Here is an 18,533-nt window from a genome sequence, read left to right as displayed (position 1 = left end):
TAGTGCTTTAGCAATCTGTAGATAGATAGATATTTGCCTATAGAGATGTTGCCTAGAACTAGCCACAGGCATTGAAATCTTCTTTGTATCCACCATTAGTTCTATCATTTTATAGTTTTGGTAGATCTAGACACAGATGCACAACTAAAAGGTATATATGTATAGGTTTACAATCAATGTTATGATATTGCAGGTCATGATGTACTTCACAAATATGTGGTAACAATACACATACTGAAGAGGAGAGAGCAAAATCGGTCAAGTGGCGTACTGATGCTTCTTCATTGTCCAGTGCAGTCTACCTTGTACAATACTTATCCTCGTCCCTATCATGCATACTGCTGCCCTATTCATTCTTATAGGAAGATGCATAGTCTACAGAAGTGGCCCCCAACAATTCTGACAGCAGGGCCCGGTAACATAGAATACAGTTTTGCCACGGCCCGATATATGTACAGCTCACACTACTGCGCTATTCCCAGCAGCTCGGCCTCCTGTCAGCACACTAGCTGAGAATAGCAGAGTAATGTAAGAGAGCTGGTGTGCTGTCAGGTGGCAGAGCTGCTGGGAAGAAGTGTAAGCCTTACATACATTGCTCTGCCATTCTCAGCAGCTTCTGTGTAAGCAGTGTGAGGAGAACCGCTCTTGCTATCGGTGGTTGCACTCCTGCTGTCACACTGTCACTAACTTTAGAGCAGTGTAAGGAGGGCCGCCGGTGCTCCCGCTGCCTGCGCTACTGCCTTCTGTCATTTGCACCCCCCAACTCACCAGCCACGGTCTGGCACCAGTCTGCAGTCCAGGGGTTAGGGACCTCTGCTTTACAGGACTCAGAAAAGCCATTATGAGTACAGTTTACTGTGGGAATGAATGAGGCTTTTAGAAGGAAAGTGTGGTGCCTAGAAATGTAATGGAATGAAGAGGGTATGTATTAGACTGTGTGGGTTACATCAAGGAGTGTGGGAGTATGTAATAAAGGACAACTGCTACCAAATGCACAGTTGTGTTTTAGGCACTAGCTTGTCTCTGAGCCCACTGCAGCTTTACTTTCACAAAACAGAGTCTGAATAGTACATTTCAAAACAAGTAATCATGCAATAAGAGTTACTAGAGTTAAAAATGCGATAGATCTGTTTGTGGAAGCTCATGTTGCATAACTCCTATGGGTACCATTACTTTCTCTTCTGTGTAGTGAGTAATTTTCTTTTTTTTTCGTGCAGGTTGCTTCAAACGGATAATCATAATCTAGAGGCAATTAGGATGCTGGCCCTCCATTATCTGTGCAGAGAGGGGAATATGCACGAGGCAAGGATTTAATTTTTATTAACTTTGTTACATTTAAAATGGATTTTAAAGTAAAATGGTAATCTCAATTCATTCAATATCCTTCTATGAAAATCGGATGAGAAATGAAGAAAAAAAAAACTTCTACTGAGCTTTATTTTTAGAAAACCCCTAAAACTTCAAATTCCCTGTTATGGGTGTTGCTGGGTTAAATGTTTTTGTAATGTGATCATTTAGAAGTGATTAAAAAGGAAAAATGGTGCTGATTGAGTTAGTGATTCAGTAAATTTAATGTTGTATAAGTATTTAAGAGTGTGAATTTTGGTCAAGTTCTATATGTAATATGAATGGGAAGATGGTGGGAATGGTTGTCACTTGTACAGGAAAACACAGATATAAATAAAGGTTCCCAATCTTCAAAATTCTAATAAAAATGTGTGTGAGACATCCTGTCCTGACAAAAAAAATCTCCAAAAGGGTCAGGGCAGCAGTAGAAGTCAGATTGAGACCCTGTACTATTGTAATATTATTATTAATAATATTAAACAGTATTTATATAGTGCCAATATATTATGCAGCGCTGTACATTAAATAGAGGTTGCAAATGACAGACAGATACAGACAGTGACACAGGAGGAGGAGGAGAGGACCCTGCCTTGAAGAGCATACACTTTACCCAATTGTTGAAAATAGTTAAATATTTACTTGCTGACATCTGTAGTGCTATCAAGATCCCTGGGAATGCTGAGTAATCCAAATCCTACAAAAAGAGTAATTATGAGATTATTAAACATTCTCCAAAATCTGGTCAGAAGTAGGATGCCGCCTCTGTTGGCTTGGTGCTGAGGGAGGAGGAAGGAGAAAGTTAGGTTAGGGTTTAGGACACTTTAAATCCAATTAAAAGTCTTATTATGCATAGAATGTACCAGAAAACTGATACCCAACATGTAATGTTACTTTATAGAATCTGATCTTTGTTTGTTTTGGTTATTTCTTTTCCCCTTGCTGTAGGCAACAACAAAATTGGGAGATCTTATAAACTCTTTGGATCGCTTTGAGCCACTCAACGCTCACCTCTATTACAGTATGTCTTTAGCTTTTAGCAGAATGGTAAGGATTACATTTGATTTTTTTCCCTTAAATTAAATTATTTGTTGTGTCTTTAGTTTTAAAGTCTCTTGCTCATTGAGTCAGCAGCAGATGGGGACAAAGTGATATAATTTCCTTGTTTTCCTAACCCAGACCCACTAAGCTGCCATGTTTCTAGATAATTGTCCTCAGATTTAAATGCAGTTAATTGACACATCGTGCTTGCAAATTGGTTCTAATTTAGATGCCAGTGCTCATTCCTGCATCTGGCTGGATCCTCTGCTTGCTGAAACTTTGCACTTGTCAAGATCCTTCTTTTTATATGAAAATAAAGGGATTCTGCAACTGAAGGGATTCTTCACTGAAAAAAATGTATCCTCCCTAGCCTTGGAGAGCTTTAATAAGTCAGGCCCAATGCCCTTTATTATGCAGGGCATGTTTCTTTGTCCTGAGTATCCCCTTCTATATAGGGTAGACCATGGAAATAATGTGACCATAAACTACAGATCTTCCCAGAAGCAATGTAAAACGTTTTCTGTATTTGGCTGCAAGGAATATATATAATGCAGAGTTAAATCAACAGGCCAGATGATTTTAGTGCAGTTTTAGTGTTTCTTGGAACTTATTGTTTTCACTTTCTGCCTTGAGTAATTTTTTCATCTTTCACAATAGAGATGTATTGACAGCAGATTAACACATAAAATTGTTTATTTTCACCTTTAGTGTGAACGTAATCAGCTAATTCTTCAACAAACCCAGACTTTGGTGGAACGTGCTGTTAGTTTGGCCCCTCATGATGCCAGTTATGCCACTGAACTTGGCTATCAGCTTGTACTACAGGGTCGGATTAAGGAAGCTTTAAAATGGTACAAAACGGCAATGAATCTTGATGAGTCTAGTGTCTCTGCATTAACTGGTAAGACAGTTCACTGTTTACATTGATTACATTTAATTTGAAAAAACATTTTTTTTGTGTCAAAAATTTACAGCTGTCCTAAGACCTCTGCTCTGCTATCTGAAAAAAAGGATTTTTTCCTCCTGTTTTTTTTTTATTATACACTAGTGAATCATTGGTCTTTGTTGTACAGATCTGAAAGTGAGTGAAGGTGAGTAGTTTAATTAAATGTATGGGGTACGAATGACACCAATCAGTCCCCACAATGCTAAATGTTATCTTACTTGTCAGGAGTTTATTGGCAGATGAACAGGTTTTTTTGTGTACCTGCAAAGTTTTTAAATAGATGAAGCTCATAAAACATTTGAGAAATGTACTTCATCTGTTTTTTTTTTTTTTTTTTTTTTTTTTTATAGTTTAGGAGATTAGCATTGCATTCGCTGCAGAGAGCTACTTCAGACTTTAAATACAATTTATAGTGGAAGTTTAATTTTGTGGGGGAAGGGAGAGAAAAATGTATATATAAACTAAATAAATAGGTAATAACTAATTTGCTGTTACAGTTGGAAGAGCTCATTATTGTCTAAAAGATTTTTACAAAAATAAACCGTGTAAAATAATTGCATTTATATCTGTGGTGAGGAGATATGACAAATTGCTGCCAATGTCCTGGCTTGTTTTATTTTCCGAAAACATCCAGTCCTGTAACCTAACACTCTTTTGATGATTGCTTTAATTGTACCAATGTTGGGGGTGTTTTCCTGTACTTTGGAACCCCTGGACTCCTGCCTGAAACTGTATATAGATAGGATGTATAGAACTGATCCACCTTAAAGCTAAACTCTGGGCAAAATATACTAAATACCCTGTTTAAATGTATTATTGGGATCTGTTTTATCTGCACTGTATGTCAGAGCAAGAGACCTAATTTTTTTGGTTGGCAGTTAAGGAACCAGTGCAGGTTATGTCTTTCCCCTAGTTTTTAACTCTACAGGAAAAAAAGACTGTCTACTATGAACATGATTCTTTTTTAACACCTAAGCACTACAATAGAGCTCACTGATGCTTCGTAATGTTGCTTTCTTCTCTGCCTGCCTCTTCACTCTGTATTTGACACTAGACACTTATGTTAAATCAAATCTAAGTACTTACACTGCTTGCATTTCCAAAAAGTATTAGCTAACCTATGGGGTCAATATATTTGACAACAAATCCTTCTTTAGCATTAAAGAAAATCTAAAGCTGTGGCACTCACCTATCCACATTCAACTGCAGGGTTTGGCCCATCTTCCTGTCTTCCTCTTTTTAATGTCAGGATGACATAGGTCCCACTGAGTGCAGGAGTTCATGCATCCCCAGCACATGCAAGGGAAGCCAGGATTGCCACGTTTCTCTGTCTACCAAAGGCAGGTAAGACGTGATATTGCTTGCCAGACATCTCCTGTCCCTTTCTGCAATATTTATTTTGTGAAATGGGACTTTAGAGTATGCTTTTTTGGGTGGGCAATCTGTGATGGATTGTAGCAGATATGTGGCCTTCTTGTTTTTCAGACCTTTTATTGAAGGGGATGATGTTTGAGTGTGGTTCAGAATATTCCTATTTCTATTCTTAACCTAGCTCATTTTTTGTTTGAATCACTGCTGCCCATCTGGGTCCTCAGGATCTCCCTTGCCCTAGGAAAATTTATTTGCACCCTGAACCAGGGCAGGGTCTACATTATTTGTTCTGATCCTAATTTTTCTCTAGACATAGGGGCCTACACTCTGCTGAACCTTTAGGTAGTAAAGAATGTCCAGACCGATGAGATTCCCATCCTACTTCTGCATCTTTCTATAAATCCCTCAAATGGCCATCACAAATGGTTCTTGATGTAGAAGAATCCAAAGGGGTTTTATAATCTCCTACTTTTACAGTATTAAAATGATCTATTCATGTTTAATAGGTATTATTCAATGTCAGATAATTGAAGGACAACTACAAGATGCTGATCAGCAATTGGAATTTCTCATGGAGATCCAGCAGTCTATTGGAAAGTCTGGGGTAAGTTACCAATAAAATAAACAGTTTATTCTATTTGCACCTGAGAATTCCCAGGTTAGTTTTTGTCCTACTGGAACTGTTAAAACTTTGGCTGCCTCCATAGATGGAGTAAAGAAATCCACAAAGGGACCGGAAATATGGTTTTTGCAGGATTACTGGGTAAAATTATTAGGAAAAAAACCTTAAAAAGAAAGCAAAAACAACCGCTACATCTAAAGCATTAGTTTTCTGCAGAATATTATAATTGTTGATTTTAAGGTTTAGATAAAAATTTCCTTCCATACAACCTGACCTTCATTCATTTGAGAAGATACAATGGCTGCAGAATCTTTAGCATCCCGCACACATCCCGTTGCCTGGTCCCTGGCACTATGATTTTATGCACCAGTCCTTATATAGCTGTCCTTTAGTAACAAAGGCCCTGATGGTTTGAACCACAGAGAGGGTAGTGTGGATATCCAACATTTTCTGCAAGTGCTCAATGCTGAAACATGACTTTTCAAGCCAAAGCTCTTTGAAAAGTGGAGGCCACCTGAGCAGGTGGTGTGACAATTGGGCATTGCCTTCATACCTATATCCTCCTTAAGGACCGTAGCAATTTTTCCTGCTTTAATAAGATAACAAGGATTTTATACAGTTAGGCAAATTGGCTTAAACTGTGGGGTGTTGCATAATATGTCAGCACTATATAAATACAAGTTAATAAATATAACATTACAGATAGGAAGTGAGGGGAACTACTATATAGCTGACATCTGAATGAAAGCTTTAATTCTTCCTCACTCTATTCAAAACTTGAGAACTTTGAATTTAAGTGTAGTCTTATATCCTGTGAATGTACCATTAAATATATTGTATTAATCCTTATCAATAGATGTTTTAGTTCAGTATGGGATCACCATATTTTTTTTGTTTTCCCTGTTCAGGAACTGTCTTACTTGCGGGCTCTCCTGGCAATGAAGAAGCAGAAGAAGGAGGAAGAAGTTATTAATTTACTGAATGATGTTTTGGACAGTCACTTCACCTCACTGCAGGGGCTGCCGCTTGGGATTCAGTATTTTGAGAAGCTTAACCCTGATTTTTTGCTGGAAATAATAAGGACATACCTCAATTTCTGCCCTAATCAGGTAGCTTATAGTTCAATATTGGTAAGATAGTTGAGAATATTGCACTTTCATACTGGTTCAGCTCATGTGCCAAAGTAAATAAAAAAACTTGAGTTCATAATAATGGAAAAGTGTTTTTTTTTAATGGAATTTACTTACATTCAAATTCTGGATATGACTAAAATATAATATCACTAGCTGATATTATATTAAAATATTTATTTGTTACATTTCCACAAGAAAAGCAGTTTTAAATACATTTTTGATAAAATCCTTTTCATATATGTTGTAGATTTTAAGCATGAATAAAACTGATAATAATATTATTATTACAGGTAGTCCCTGGGTTACATACGAGATAGGGACTGTAGATTTGTTCTTAAGTTGAATTTGTATGTAAGTCGGAACAGATGTTTGTCTCAACAAATTATTAGGCAGCGTGCTGTTAGTTACTGTATAAAATCCCTACTGTGAGTTAATCACAAAGCAACAAAAAAAAAAAAAATCCAGACATACATTAACTTCTGGAGCAAGCTGTGCTTTGATATGCAAAAAGAAACAACTGCAGACTTTGTCTTGGTCATTAAATAGTCACAAGATGTTTCAGAAGAGCTCAGTCTCAGCTGTGTTTAGCAAAAGATTTTTTCTGCATGTCATGTGAACCCCCCCTCTTCCCTATCAAGCCTCTGTCCTGCACACAAACAAGCAGGGAAGCCCTGTTTGAATCTAGGAGTCGTCCCTATGTCAGATGTCCCTAACTCTGGGACTACCTGTATACAGTATTTATACAGCACCGACATATTATGCAGTGCTTTACAAAGTCCATAGTTATATTACTAACTGTCCCTCAAAGGGGCTCACAATTTAATGTCCCTACCATAGTCATATGTCATTAATACTGTCTAAGGTCAGTTTTGGGGGGGAAGCCATTTAATTTAATTGCATGTTTTTAGATGGTGGAAGGTAACCAGGCTACCCGGAGCTAACCCGCGCAAACACAGGGAAAACATGCAAACTCCATGCAAATAATGTTCTGGCCAAGATTAGAACCTGGGACCTAGCACTGCAAAGGCCAGAGTGCTAACCTCTGAACCACCGTGCTGAAGAATTCCCTGTGCTGAATGGTTGTGGATGGAAGCTCATCACTGGGAAGATGTAAACTGTCCTTTCTTTTTATTTCAGCCTCCGATTCCAGGCCAGCCGCCATCCCCTCTGTTGAAGCACTGTGCCTCTGTTCTGGAGACCGTAGTAAAGGTGGCTCCAGGCCTTCACCAAGCTGTATTTTTAATAGCAAAAGTGAAATATTTAACTGGTATGTTCAGGAATCGTAAATATTTTGTTCACATTATTAATATGTCAATTTACTGTCTGCTAACAAAAAAGAGATATGGACCTTAAAAAATATCCAGTTTAAAATGTAATAATGTATTTTTCCAAAAAAATACCAATGAGCTTTTAAATATATTTTCATCTTAAAGGTTATGTAAACCCTGAACTCTTCCTATTGACTTTTGGTTCTTTTAAATGCACCATTGGAAACCTTTTGTTAAAAAACCATGTTAATATTTCCAGAAATTTGATAACTGTTCACGTTCACTGTTTTTAGGTATATTTTTTGTTGGCAATTGGGACTCTTATTACTATTAAACAGGATTTATATAGTGCCAACATTTTATGCAAAGCTGACTACAGATCTTTGTCTCATTATGCTATGTAGAATGGAAAAGTAATGGGCACCATAGTTATGTCTTGCTTCTGTTTCTTGATACAGAAGGAAGAGTAGCCTTGCCACCCTAGAATAGCAAATGTATTACTAGCACAGTGTTCTCCCCAGAAATTTTTTTCAGCCGGGTGGTAGGAAGCTGTAGCCGGGTGGTAAAAAAGGGGGTGTGGCAAAACACGGCAAATTTAGTGCTCCCAGTTGTTTATGCCATGGGTATCCAGTAACCTCTTATTGTTTCAGTGTTCTACCTTCTTCCAATCTGAAATTGTAATAACTAGTATCTGTGAGGGTCCCCTGTACACCCTGAAAATTACAGGTCATTGTGACATATATATTAGGAGATATGGAGGTTTGTACAGAGAGAGCTATGAGGATGCAGAATGACATGGATACTTTATACACACTGGATACATTTCACAGGCAGATTTTTTTTATAATAGAAATCCGAGCTCGTGCTATGAGATGGGGGCGGGGCTGCCTGTGTCTCCTTCACATGAAGGCTGAACTGTGTGCTCACCTCTCATCGGCAGCAATCCTCTGAACGGATGACACAGAGCACAGAGCAGCCTCACTGAGATCCGTGCATCCAAGGATGAGAGCTGCCGAGGAGAGCTGGGCGGGGTATTCAAATCAGCTGGGCGGAGCAACCGGCTAAAAACCTCTGGGGAGAACTATGCTAGCAGAATCAATAGGTTAGAATAAAGAAAAAAAAAGTCTTATAAAAATAACAAACTTAGCAACTACGATATATGCAATATATATATATTTTTGTTTTGCGGTTTTGATCTACGTCAAAGCTGAATTCTATGGAAAACTGATTTCTCTTCTCCTTCCTGTAATAATGACATTTATGTTCCCAAAGTGACACACCATTAAATGGATGGTAGGAAACAGGAAACCCATAAAAACAAGAGAATACATGAACTTCTTGTACACAGCATACCTGTCATTGCTGTTATTTACACTTTTCTTTATTTTTAGGTGAAGTTGAAGCTGCTCAAAGTAATCTTCAACATTCTCTTGAACGTAACCCTTCATATGCTGATGCTCATCTCCTAATGGCTCAGGTTTACTTGACACAGGACAACCTAAAACTGTGCTCACAGTCACTCGAGCTCTGCCTGAGCTATAGCTTTGAGGTGAGTTATGTAAAAATTATCAGAAATTTAGATAAAATGTTCAGTTGAACTCGTTTTCCTTAGATTGTTGTTAAATCAAAAGATAAATAATGCTACCAATAAGTTTGGCCATGTCTTCTGAAGGTCATGGGAAACCCTAAAACCGTTGGAGTTTTGATAAGAAAATACTGACTCCAGTTCCCAATGTTCTGCTTGTTTCCACCCCCTCACTATTGGTCCATCACTATAATGGGTGTCCTCACTGACCAATCACAAGGTGGTTCGAAGAATGACTTTGAGGGCTCAGGCTGATATTTTTCAGGAGTTCCCTGGGATGCCAAGGCTTGGCACTAGAAAGTATTTTAATATACACTCGGGCAACGTCAGCTTTTTGCTTTTCATGTCAATCTGCATGCCAGTAGCTTTTGGGTGACTGCAAGTTTTTGTTAAGTCATTGTAGCCAGTATTAGGATCATAAGGGCACTTCCTGTTTGTCTTTTTGGAATCACTCCCTCACTAGCAAGGCCAGCAGTATTTCTGGCCCATTGTAAGCAATCATGATTCCACAGAGTTTGAGGTCAGCAAAGCAACAATTCCACCAAAGTTGGTGGAATCCTCTCCAATATGACTCTGGTAGGGTATCACTAGCAGCAGAATCACCAGTGTGACGTGGCCCTTAGGGAGTTCTTACTAGCAAAATATAAAGCTTCATACAATATTAGGTTCAGCAGTCATGCAACTAAAATCTAAAAATGATTGATCACCTTCAGTAAAAATGTGTTCCATTCTTCCTTTCGAATAGGGAATTTTTGGATATATTGATAATACAATAACTTCTGCCCCCTGTAAATGATGGACAGCCTTATAGAATGTAAATTTATTAGTTATTTTACTTTGGATGTATAATCTTCATATGTTAAATGCTACTTTTTTTCTTACAGATACGCGAGTATCCCTTATACAATCTCCTGAAAGCTCAGACCCAGAAAAGGATGGGAGATGTTCAAGAAGCCATTAAAACTCTACAGATAGCAATGAACTTACCTGGAATGAAGACAGGAAGCACTACAGCTAAATCTAAAGGAAGAAAAATAGAGATCAGTGGCAGTGACAGGGTGTCCATTTTCCTGGAACTGGTAGATGCTCATCGTATGAATGGCGAGCAGGTAAAAGAGCCATATACTTGTTATATTGCCAATATGTATTCAAAAATGATGTTTTATTTTTTCTGGAAATTAAGGTAAAATAATATTTTCTGAGAAGGCATAGTTTATGAACCCATAGTCATGGTCATCATCACAATTTATTGTCCAAATCCTTTGTAATATTACATAATATGCTTGCTGTTACCTTTACTGCCAAAAACAATTCGCTCTGCACCTCAGTGATAAAGTGATCAGTGATAGTTCTCGTTTTAATCATAGAGTTCTATTGGAAGTATTTTAAAATCTTTCTTGTGATGCCTAAATGAATATTTAGGCATCACAAGTAATATTATTCCTAAATGAATATATTTTTAATTAATTTTCAATTCCCCCATGATATAGCTAGAGGTTGTGATTACTCTAGAAAGAGTCAGCATGGTCCTCCTCTGTCCTTGCACACAGCCTTCTCCTTTTTTGGGAGTTTGTAAAACCACTCCCCCCTGCCATCTCTTTACATAACTTTAGCTTTTTAGGTATCATGGGAAAATCACAAGGAATGCTATAGTGTGTTATTCGGTGATAGCATGTCTACTGTGGCTGCTGACATCAAAAGAGGATGGCAGTGCCCAGCAGCCCCATTTGCTCTTGTTTTGTGGTCAGTTTGTAAATGATTCTTGACTATAGCAGTCACCTGTACAAAAATGGGGTAATCTCCCCAATAGGGACTCAGCAAAAAACTTTATAGATGGTCTAACTCATTGTTTCTCTACCAGGGTTCCTCCAGTAGTTGCTAGGGATACCTTGACCAATGAGCAGTTTGTGCCTCTCCGGTCAGATTAAGTGACAACAATTATGTTTTTGTCTATTTGTAAAGGGTGATATTCTTCCCAATGGTCAGCAATGTAAGATAAATTCTTCCCACTGACCACCACTAATGTACTGTGAGCTGTGAATACAGTAACTATAGAAGGGGTTCCCTGAGTTATTTCACGCTGTGTTAAAAAGGTAGAGAAAGGTGGATAATTGATCTCCAATCTGAAACTAAAAAAGGAATGACTTGAGATTGACTAGAGAAACAATTTGGGCTTTATTATTAATATATATATATATATATATATATATATATAAAAATATCCTGTTAGGAGATCCATTTTATGTTTGCTAGATAACCCAGCTTCACTGATGAAGTGAAGTGTACCCTCTCCATCCTTGGATAGCTTTCATAAATCAGGCGCACTGGAGGTTTCAGTCACCTAAAGTAAGCTGTAAAGCAGGTGTCATCTGCTGAGTTACCCCTTTGCTAACACGTGGCCATAGTGGTCTTTTAGAAGACACTTGCTTCTTTTTTTTACTTGCACAAGAAGCTATCCTTCCCATTTCTTGTAAAAAGTCCTCCTACATTAGTTATATAGATAAATATAAAGTTAAAGATATCTACAATGACAGCCATCCTGATTTGTCTGAAACTCAACAAAAAGGGAAATATGCACATAAAAAGGGCAGCCTACAGAACAATTCATTGGGACCTCCATACTATCTGATAATATGTTTACTCTGTAACCTTTCTTTATTGTGATTTCTGTACATATATCTAAAGCACGAAGCAGCAAAGGTATTACAAGATGCTATCAATGAATTTACCGGAACAGCAGAAGAACTGCGGCTGATGATTGCAAATGCAGAACTGGCTCTGACTCATGGCGATGTGGAACAAGCATTATCCATGCTTCGAAATATCTCTCCAGAGCAGACTTACTTTGTGCAGGCCAAGGAGAAAATGGCTGATATTTATCTGCAGCACAGGAAAGATAAGAAACTCTACGTCAGCTGCTACAGGTAAAACATTTTTACTTTACCTTTATTTTCGTCAGAAATGTTCTGGGCACTGTTGCCTTCTAAAAGATCCTGGAAACAAAAATAAAATTATGTTACTGGAGAGTAATGCAAGATTACATACATCTCCAAACAAGTGTACCAGATCATCTATGTATCTATCTCACACACTTAAAGGTGAATTCCAGGGATGAAAAGAATGCTTCAAGTAATGAAAAATACCTGTTGATGTGCCAGAAAGTGTTGTGTGCTTCTAACTAATAGGACTGAAATGGAAATGGCACTGTGATAGAAAGCATGAGTGAATATCCTTTGGGAACACAGGTCATATACACTAATATTTAATCTTTGAAGACGTCTTGTGAGATTTCAACTACCTGTCATGCATGAATGAGCAATGCACAGGTTAACTATAAAATAAACCTGTTACCAACCTTTAATAAATAAAGTATTATTTATCACTGCTGACAAAGCAGATCCTTAAGAGCTAAGCTACTGAGAGTACAACTTGGACAATGTAGGTGCTTTTTCTGCAGGGATTGAGAATTAAGTATTGCCCATTGACTGTACTTACAGAGGTCAATGAAGATTTTAAAGCTGATTTACATCTTGTTAAACATATGTATAAGCCTGCCATTTCATAATCTGGCCACAGGTTAACTTTAATTACGCAGGTCAACAAAAAATTAGTTTTGATAATCATCAGAAACCACAACAAAAATTAAATCAGTTTTTTTGAGCAGATTTCAGAAATGATCCGTTTTCTTTATTTTCCCTAACATGTACAGTTCCTGAGTTTTGAGTACTATTATAGTTAACATTGTACGTGCATGTTTTTTGTACTAAAACGTAAGCACTGTTGAAGTGAATATTAATACATCTTCAGTGTGAAGTAAAATAAAGCACACTGTGGTATAGATCCAATGAACAGTGTCAGTCAGCTACCATTGTTTTTTCAGAAATGCTTAGAGTATGATTTTCTTGTGTACTTATTGTCTGGATTGTTGCGGTACAACATCCAGCAGTAGTCGGCCATCATACTTTCATTCCAGAAACCAGGGCTGTGGAGTCGGTACATAAATCCTTCGACTCCGACTCCTCAGTTTCTGGTACCCTTTACTCCGACTCTGACTCCTCTGTATTTACAGGGTTTCTCATTTTATTTTCACACTTCTGCATTCAAACTTCACAAAAAAATTTAGACCCCTTAATGATTCATAAATAAATAAATTTATTATTAAATTAAATATAACACAATTTTTTTACCGTAAAAGTTTTTCTCAAGAAACATTAAATAAAAATATGTAATAATGAATGAAAAGATTAATTATTCATTAATGCTTTCTCCTCTTAGGTATTTAGGCAAAAAGCTAAACATTTTTGTATAATAGTGTGAAGTTTGAATGCAAAAGTGTGAAGATAAAATGAGAAACCCTGTCATATGCTAATGTATTTTCCACTTTGATTGAAGGAAGGCAACATACACGCCATTTAACCACAGAACTACTGGCTAGGAAGCTGACACTACTGTATTGGCCAGTTTAAACAAAAGACAAAAAAACATGAAAACAATAAGGTTTTATTTATTGTTTTTATCAAGTGGCTATAAAGTAGTAGCATAGCATGCATAAAAATCAGGAACAGGAACTTTACCAGTTTAAAAATATAAACCACATTCTTTGGTAGTTTTAAAACAAAAACAAAGCTTAAGTACATGAACAAAAACAAAAGCTGGAAAACCTAAAACAGTTATATTAAACTTATATTATAACTTATATAAAGTTATATATAATAAACTTGAAATATAGTTGTGGAGCGGAATAGCTGTTAAATGCAATCCAAAACTAACTCAATGTAGTGTTGTTTCAAGAAACATAATTGCTTCTGCCAGATCCACTTTCATAGAAGCTCTTAAATCTGACTTATTATTTTTAGAGCTGAAAATAGTCTTTCAACACTGACTTGGGTGGGTGGCATTGCACTTATGGTTCTAGCCACATCACTAATAATCTCGGGATAAACAAGGATGGCTTCTTTTACAGTCAGTTTCAATGAGCGATCATACTTTTCTACTTCTTTTAATTCTTTAAAAAAAACTCCCGCTGGAATCTCTTTATTTGGAATTTTTTGGTGGTTTATCTTTCACGTATTTGCAACGTCGTTTTACTGTTGAAAGTTCCATTTTGTCCAAGTAGAAATCAAGGTCTAATTCTTCATTTGAGGAGGATGATCCTGAGTTACCAGTGCTTATAGCTTCATCCATTGGTGGTGTTTCAGGTAGTAATCCCTTCATGCCAACTGCTACATTATAGACCTTTTTTGCAGTATCAGTCTGGTCATCGCTCAACAAAATTCGTCTCATTGGATCAACATAAATAGCAGCTAACAAGATATGATTATCCAGTAAGAGATTCTCTCTTTTCTTCATTAAAGATACAATGCCATCAGCTATTAACCCTCCTCTTTTGTTCAGGAAATATATAAAGCTCTTCCATTTCAAGAAGAATTTACCAGGTGTTAAATCTTCAGATTGCAAACTCTTGGTGACAGTAAAGTAGATTTTCCAGTGCTTTTACTTGTGTCCACTGGCTTTCAGTTAATAAAACATTTTCATTGTCCACAATGTCCACTGTCACAATGTTGTCAAAATCTTCCAGAACATCCTCCACTAACTTAGTCACTGGTGTGATGTGCCTGGGTGTCCTTTACCTTCAAGGTTCGCATTATTTTATTATTTTCATCAACAAATCTAACAATAATAGCAAAATAATTGACTCTGTGACGTGTGCATGCATCCATTTTTATGAAGACAAAATATCCCTTCAGACTTTTTCGTAGTTCTTGCTTTTTACATTTGTCCTCTTCAATTATAAGTTTCCTTATACTTTCTCCTTCCAGAGAAACACCAAGTTTTTTTAGCCATTTCTCCATTTAGGCCAACCAAGTGGACAGCCGAAATATAATTTGTATATCTTTTTAGGTTCTGTGGTAATTTGGCAACATTGTTCTTTCGTCGTGATTAAACCACACACCTAACAGAAACTGTCTGGATCATTAGGGCAATTTCTAGGCATGAGGACAAAATAAATCAATCGCAGTTAGTCTCTAACCTTAAAAAAAGAAAACTGTTGTTAAATGTAATATGTTCAGGCTATTTATTAGGAATTTCACTCAATATATAATTAGCTGCATCACAAAAACTAGAACACAGATTTGAAATCCACATCAAAAATACTACAACGCCTATATAAAATGATATCTGATGAAAATGACATGTTGACCTGTGTTATAAGTACAGTTTTTTTAAAAGAAAATAATCACAGCAACAAAATTGCCTGCAATGCCAATGATATTACCTGATGCTAGTATACCTATTGGGGTAAAGTGTGAATACATAGTTCCTTTAGATTTAATTGAAGTGGGTGGAATGGTAATAAAGCACAATACAGTGTGGGTATTGACCCAAGCACTGTTAGTATAAATGCATGCTCCCCAGAACAAGTAAACACATTAGATCCCTAAATACGTATCACTACTGTGTGGAATTCTTATGGTTAAATTATTTATAGTAAAATATATAATGTGCATCTGTTTTTCAGGGATCTGGTTGAGAAGGTTCCAAGTTCTCATACATATCTCCTACTTGGAGACGCCTATATGAATATTCAAGAGGTAAGGTCAATTTGTCAGTATGATAAATATTTATCTGAATGTAGTCAACATTCTTATGCTTATTTATTGTTTAACAATAGTATGGGAGCATTGAAATAACCCACAACAGGAAGGACTTTTGAATGGGTCTGATTTAATAAATCTCTCCAAGCCTTGAGAGGATACACTTTCATCAGTGAAGCTTGGTGATCCAGCAAACCTGGAATTTATTTTTTTTTTGTATTTATTTGCTAGCAAATATTTTGAATCCTGGACCAGATCCAATCCAGTTTGCTGGATCACCCAGGTTCACAGATGAAAGTGTATCCTCTCCCAGTCATGGAAAACTTTATTAAATCGGGACCAATGTGTCTGGACTGGTTGCTGTGCTTTACTGCAATAGCAAGCAAAGTACCACTGACCTGTGCAGTGGTTAATGATTGCTGCAACTTTCACCGCTTCATCCACTTATGTAGTGACCTGTCAGATTCTCAGAATAACTTGAGCTTTTTTTATTGAAATCTCTTCCGCTTCCAGTGCTTGTTATATTAGATTTTCAATGTCAGGTTCACATTCCCATATATGTAAGTTTTGGGCCATATTTCATTGTGTTTTTTTTCCTTGGTGATTTTTATGGAAGAAATATATTGCATCGTTTATAGTATGTGTTTTTTTATTTTAAAATACAGCCAGAGAAAGCCATAGATGTTTATGAGCAGGCATTAAAGAAGAACCCTAAAGATGGGACACTTGCCAGTAAAATCGGTAAAGCCTTGATCAAGACACACAACTATGCCAAGGTACTTGCTATTTTTTCTTCTGATCCACATTGTGTTTATGGACCTAAAACCAGGTAAATGACAAAACTACCCTGGCAATGAAGCTGCTTTCGCATTTTTGAGGGTTAAATGCTTGTTTTTGGAGTACTAGTAAAATTAATTTTTATTTAATTTATCCCTTGTTTCCACAGTCTGTCTTCTGTCTGTGTGACTATTACCTCAAAGCCTGTTCTGTTCAGCATTTTTTGCATTGGTTGCAAGCCTATTGTTATAGGCATTGCAGGAGCAGAACCCCTGCGTTGTATGTGAGGTCCGCACACAAACACCTTTTTTAGTGGCTGATGAACCAATGCTAAGAAAGTGTTGTCATTTACCTGGAGTTAGGCTTTCATTCTACAATTTTGACAATCTCTTCTGGTTTACAAAGGCTATTAGTTACTATGAAACAGCCTTGAAAAGCAGTCAGCAGAATTTTCTACGTTATGACTTGGCTGAGCTCTTATTAAAACTGAAGCATTATGAGAAGGCAGAGAAAGTTCTTCAGCAAGCACTGGATCACGAGACTGGTATGATTATGACAGAAATGATGTAGGAAATGTCTGACATATTTTCATAATTAATGAATTGCAGCATTAATTGTATTCCAATATTCTGATTTTATTTTGCTTTTCTCTTTAAGTCAATGAACTCTCTCCTCTTATGGATGACAGCCATTATCATGTTCTGCTTGCAAAAATTTACAGCAGGATGGAGAAGACAGAAGATGCTTTTGTTTCCTTACAGAGAGTAATTCCTAATTCTGTATATTAATATTATTATTAAGTTCACTATCTTTGTAAATGGCTTTTTACTTAAAGCTAAACACCAGGCGAATAAAAAATACACACAGTAATGGAGCTCTGTATTTAGGATTGCATCAATAAATGTATCATGTGTATAAATGTAATTTTTTTTAATAGAAGCTAGTAAGTACCAGATTTTGACCTGTTATCATCCTCTTGCAGAAATAGCCAATTTATATGTACTGCAGTGCTCATGTGCTAACAAAGGGTATCCTGAAGGGAACAGAAAGACTTGATTTTATCAGTCTGATGCTTCTCCTTTAACTGTTTACTCATAGGCAAAAATATTCATAATGAAAGAAAAGACTCTATATTGAACTACCACTGTAAATACAGTGCTGTTTAGCTCTTTGTAGAGGGGGAGGACAAACTGGAGGGACATCTGTGTCCTTGCCTATTAGAAATTACAGCAATTGTCCCAGTGGTGCCAGGACTGCTCTATACATGCAAGGTTTTCTTATACTACATACACAAGCTAGATAGTTGTCTCTGAGATAAATGCTAGTGATTGCCTCAGGTGACAATTATCTAGGCTGTGTTTGTAGCTTTAGGGTAAACCTGGAAGTACAAAACTAATTTTTAACAGAAACAAATCAGTTCTTCTTCCCTGCCAGACAGGGCTGTGCTGTGTGGCAGAGCAGTGCAAATGACAGGACTGAGATTTATGTAGATTGCAAATTCTTCACATTTGCTGGAAACCTCATACTAGGCCAAACTGACGTTTTATATATTTTGTAGAATGATTGTCAATGATTATGTTGGCAGGCCCGAGAGTTGCAGGCCAGGGTACTGAAGAGGGCACAGCTAGAGCAACCAGATGCCGTCCCAGCCCAGAAAGTGCTAGCAGCAGAAATCTGTGCCGAAATTGCTAGACATGCTACTGCCCACCGTGATTACGAAAAGGCTATCAAATTTTATAAAGAAGCTTTGGTGTACTGCGAAACTGACAATAAGGTTAGAAATACTCAATTGTATCTCTGCACACCTCTCTATTAAAAAAGCTAGTCAGCCATCTGTCTTTAATCTTGAA

The 18,533-nt window shown here is 37.0% G+C and overlaps 1 protein-coding gene and 1 long non-coding RNA gene across 3 annotated transcripts in view; one reads left to right on the top strand and one right to left on the bottom strand.

Annotated features, from left to right (window-relative positions):
- Positions 1–18,533, top strand: part of TTC21B (tetratricopeptide repeat domain 21B) — a 52,213-nt gene that overhangs the window by 12,578 nt on the left and 21,102 nt on the right. For both annotated transcript variants that reach the window (XM_072418280.1, XM_072418279.1), the window contains exons 7-20: positions 1,218–1,302; positions 2,293–2,391; positions 3,094–3,286; positions 5,209–5,306; positions 6,233–6,433; positions 7,595–7,724; positions 9,117–9,274; positions 10,195–10,419; positions 11,996–12,234; positions 15,831–15,903; positions 16,572–16,682; positions 17,089–17,227; positions 17,341–17,447; positions 18,269–18,457. In XM_072418280.1, coding sequence (XP_072274381.1) covers positions 1,218–1,302; positions 2,293–2,391; positions 3,094–3,286; positions 5,209–5,306; positions 6,233–6,433; positions 7,595–7,724; positions 9,117–9,274; positions 10,195–10,419; positions 11,996–12,234; positions 15,831–15,903; positions 16,572–16,682; positions 17,089–17,227; positions 17,341–17,447; positions 18,269–18,457 — 2,047 coding nt within the window. The remainder of the gene's footprint in view (positions 1–1,217; positions 1,303–2,292; positions 2,392–3,093; positions 3,287–5,208; positions 5,307–6,232; positions 6,434–7,594; positions 7,725–9,116; positions 9,275–10,194; positions 10,420–11,995; positions 12,235–15,830; positions 15,904–16,571; positions 16,683–17,088; positions 17,228–17,340; positions 17,448–18,268; positions 18,458–18,533) is intronic.
- LOC140335561 (uncharacterized) lies at positions 6,542–12,161 on the bottom strand. Its single transcript, XR_011921727.1, has 3 exons — positions 12,040–12,161; positions 10,298–10,330; positions 6,542–7,688 (listed from the first exon to the last, which is right to left on the bottom strand). It is a non-coding gene; the product is annotated as an uncharacterized lncRNA (long non-coding RNA).

The sequence above is a fragment of the Pyxicephalus adspersus genome, chromosome 7 (assembly GCF_032062135.1).
Source record: "Pyxicephalus adspersus chromosome 7, UCB_Pads_2.0, whole genome shotgun sequence".
NCBI lineage: Eukaryota > Metazoa > Chordata > Amphibia > Anura > Pyxicephalidae > Pyxicephalus > Pyxicephalus adspersus.
This window is presented reverse-complemented; position numbering and strand designations above follow the sequence as displayed.